Consider the following 3,997-nt stretch of genomic DNA (forward strand, 5'->3'; position numbering starts at 1 on the left):
ACAATTCATACAGCACGCATTATTGCAGCCCCAGATGCTGGCTGGTTGAGATAGATAAATACGCCCCCCGCAAAAAGCCATTTTTAAAGCAGCTCTTTTATTTGCTTGGGTAATTGAGTGCATGTATGGTGGGTTGCTCGCCTCGTTTAGGGTACATCACTCCGGAGACCTGGCAACTCAGGCAAGCAACATACAGCAGCGGGCGATGTTTACGATGATGCGGCACCCACCACTGCTAGTAGTGCAGCAAAACCGGGACTCATTGCGGCTGTACATGCTGCTGTGTTTAATGGCGGCGTCCCGAGTGGCGCAAGTTGTTGCAGCGGTCTCCGTCGACGGTGGTGCACAAGGTGCGTATATATACATGCTACATATACATACATACATACATACATACATATGTGTTGGCAGTCTGGGTGTTGGCAGTCTGAGTCGGGGTCGGGAGCACACAAGACTAACGTAACCGACTTGTGCTGTGTGCGCCCGACCCTTCTTTTGCGCTGTGTCTCGGCTTCGGCCCCCGGCTCTCGCGGCCCACAGTGTAATCCCTAAGTCATGTATATGCAATGCTACATGTATGTCTGTATGCATGTCCTGCTGACGGGCAACTTGCCCGTCGGATGTGGAACATCCCCCAGCCGCCTGCCACTGGCTGCGGGCAGTGTATCCGTCCTTCTCCCCATGTAATAACGTGAACAACTTGTTAATACAAATAACAAGAAAGGGCCCTACTACACGAGGGATGTAGGAATTTTCTTATTAAGGCCACACTTGTACACTACACAACAGAGGAAAAACATCTGAAACAGAGTCCTTCTTAATGATCATCAACCACCGGCGTTGTTAAAAAACCCGCTGACGCTGCTGACTTGCTTGTTTTGTTTATGCATGATGAGCAGGCGCGATGGAGCCGCCCCGCCCACCGCCCTCCACGTCGCATTGGTCGCTGCCCAGTTTCCCGTCGCCACCAAGGCCTCCCGGGACATCAATACACAACATTGCCATTGGAAGGAATGCATACGCATCATCCGAGCTGTCGATTGATTACACAGCCGCCAATGCCGTCGACGGAATTGTCCCACCCATTGGTGGTAACAGCAGCACGTTCATCAGCGCCAACGCGACAGGGCAGTGGCTATGTATCGATTTCGGAGTATTGGTAACCATTTCGAGTATAATCCTCTACATTAGAAGGGACTGCTGCGGCAGTGAACTGGCAAACGCTGAGATTAGGTTTGGAGGCGCCCCCGTGTACCCGTGGGATTCATCTAACATGGAAGAGAACTACCTACTAGATAACATGCCAGCCGGCGCGGCCAGCACGACAGGCGGCATTATACCTTTCCTTGCCGACCCACCTAGGACTGGCCGCTATCTTACAGTACAGAACAAAAATGTCAACACGATGATGTCATCTGCTGTGCATCTGGCAGTGGCGGAGCTGCAAGTGTACGGCACAATCGCAGGTAATTTGGTACGTTCTACATGACCAGCCTTCAATCTCAACCCTAGGCCGTACTTTTAGATATGCCCGAAATGTCAATCTTCCGGTCTCCCAGTGAGCCTATCCACGAATGTTGTATTAGGCACGGAAGTATTTGAGCTTCTTCGGTTCATGCACCTGCCCTTGGGCCTTTGGCTCTTATGGGTAGTTTTATAGGTATGGGGCCACGCAACCCCAACCATGTAACACACTCACACAGGAACAAAACGTCAGCAGAGAAGAAACCCAGCTGGCTGCAGCCCACCAAACTCAATCATCCCAGGTGACCGGTACATGCACGATGTGTCAACAACGGAAAGGCGGTTAAACGCGCGCTCTGTTGGGTTACTTGTCGGCGTCTTCTAATACGGCAGCAGGTCCCCGTGTGAAGGGTTTGCAGCTGCTTCGGAGCCGCAGCACGCACATACCCCGCAAGCAGAGACGGGCCCGTGTTGTATTCTGGAGGGCATATCACGGGGTCCGCATTTGACAATCGGTACTTTTCCGAAGTCGTAATATAAAACCCCGAACGCTGCTGGTGCACTCACGAATGTGCCCCATGCTGCATCGCATCTGTACGATTATTATTTTTAGTTGTTATTAGTTGTTAATTATTATTATTATTAATGTTATATATTTATAATATAATATAATATGATATAATATAATATAATATATGGAATAATAATATAAATATAAAATATAATAAATAAATTTAATATAATATAATATAATACAATATAATATAATATTATACAATATAATATAATATTATATTATATTATATTGTATTATATTATATTGTATATATATGTATATTATGTATATTATATTATATATATTATATATATAATATATTATATATTATATAATATATATTATTATATAATATATAATATATTATATTATATATATTATATATATAATATATATATTATATTATATTATATTATATTTATTTATTATATTTTATACTTATATTTATATTATTATTCCATATATACGCACACATTACCATCAGGAGTGAATTCCGGTCCATGTTTCCTCTGTAGTGCGTGGCCCCAACCTAACAGCTATGACCTCCTCTACCTCCTCTCTGCTGCCTTTTCCTTTCTTTCAGGTGACTCCGCAACTCTCTCGGCATCCGACGGTGGCGGCGGCGGCACTGCTGCTGGCTACAAGCCCCCATTGCCACGTACCATTGAGCTATCAGCGAACGGCAAGCACACATGGCCCCGCTTTGTTGGCCTAGCAGCGGGGCTGGGGGCGGCATTGCTTGGTGTAATAGCGTCAGTCGGCGCATTCCATGCACGAAACACGCGGCGGAAGTCGCAGTTATTATTAGACTCACGGCGCATGGCCCCTCCTCCCGCAGAAGCCACAGTCATTAACGTGAAGCCTAAAAGCACTGCAGCTGTTGCCTAGGTTCGTACCTATATGCGTCGTCGTCGGGAAGCAAGGATGGATGGGACCGGGTCGGATGGCAGATACCCGGGGGGGGGAGGGGGTCCACGACAACCCTCCCGCTGACATGCCCGACGGTCCGCCTAGCTACACAGGTGCACAGCTGCGCGATGTGGGGCCGTCTGATGGCCGGAGAAACGGGGACGCCTGATGGCAGCCTTCGTACAAGAGGCGCTGGACCCGGCGCCACCGTCCCCGACGGAAACTAGAGCCGCTTCAGGGCAACACCGCCCGCCTGGGGTCCGCCGGGGTACGGTGGGAGAATGGGAAGAACAAAGAAACGCCGTGGACGGCATACCCCTGCCCGGCAACACGCACCTGGCTCGCATGAGGCCCGAGCGGTGCGGTGCGGGTGCGGAGGATCCGGCAATGCCACAAACCAGCAACAATGCTCCCCACGCATGCACCATTTCTGGGAGTGCCCAGTCGCACAAGCCGTTCGGGAACAAATCGACCGTCACCTACAGCCCTCCCAGGAGGCAGAGGGACCGTCGGCACCACCCGGAAGCAGCCGGAAGTGGCCAGCTGGGTCCAGGAGCCCCCACCGGCTGTGAACAGGCCCCCTGGGGACGTAATCATCGCCCTGGCGGCCCTGTCTGCCAAGGAGGTAGGCAGGTGCTGCCTGCGAGCGGCCGGAAGGCGACTGGAAAGGGTGGCTGGAACCCCCCGACACAACATCCAGCCGGAGCAAGCACAACAGATCCAGGCGCAAGGCCCCCAACAGCGGCGGATATACCCAGAATTCTTTCACCTGGCCAACGGAGCGAGACCGCACGAGGGACCGACCCGCTGAACACGCACCGGCACTCGAGGGTCACACGCAGGGAGGGGCCCAACACGGGACCGGGGGCAGCAACAGCAGCAGCAGCTGCTGCAGCAGCAATCCCCCCTCCCTTGAACACGCTTGCGCTTTCGGTCAGTGGTGGATTTCTGGTCTGGGCGCGCTTGGGCGATCGTTTACCGCGCTGGTTATCCTAGGGCGGGTCTGGGACGGAGTGGGACCCAACCACCCGATCCTGTAGATTGTGGGGGAGAGGAGTAATGCTGTGC

The 3,997-nt window shown here is 51.3% G+C and overlaps 1 protein-coding gene across 1 annotated transcript; it reads left to right on the forward strand.

Moving 5' to 3' along the window:
- Positions 1 to 214: 214 nt before the first annotated feature.
- On the forward strand, positions 215 to 3,969 carry VOLCADRAFT_92173 (uncharacterized protein; the record flags this gene model as incomplete). The annotated part of the gene is made up of 6 exons (XM_002951510.1): positions 215 to 350; positions 900 to 1,466; positions 2,604 to 2,772; positions 3,043 to 3,059; positions 3,415 to 3,554; positions 3,868 to 3,969. The coding sequence occupies 6 exons, from the start codon at positions 215 to 217 to the stop codon at positions 3,967 to 3,969; spliced, it is 1,131 nt and encodes a 376-aa protein (XP_002951556.1).
- Between the last annotated feature and the right edge of the window lie 28 nt (positions 3,970 to 3,997).

Source organism: Volvox carteri (genome assembly GCF_000143455.1).
Source record: "Volvox carteri f. nagariensis unplaced genomic scaffold VOLCAscaffold_24, whole genome shotgun sequence".
NCBI classification, from domain to species: domain Eukaryota; kingdom Viridiplantae; phylum Chlorophyta; class Chlorophyceae; order Chlamydomonadales; family Volvocaceae; genus Volvox; species Volvox carteri.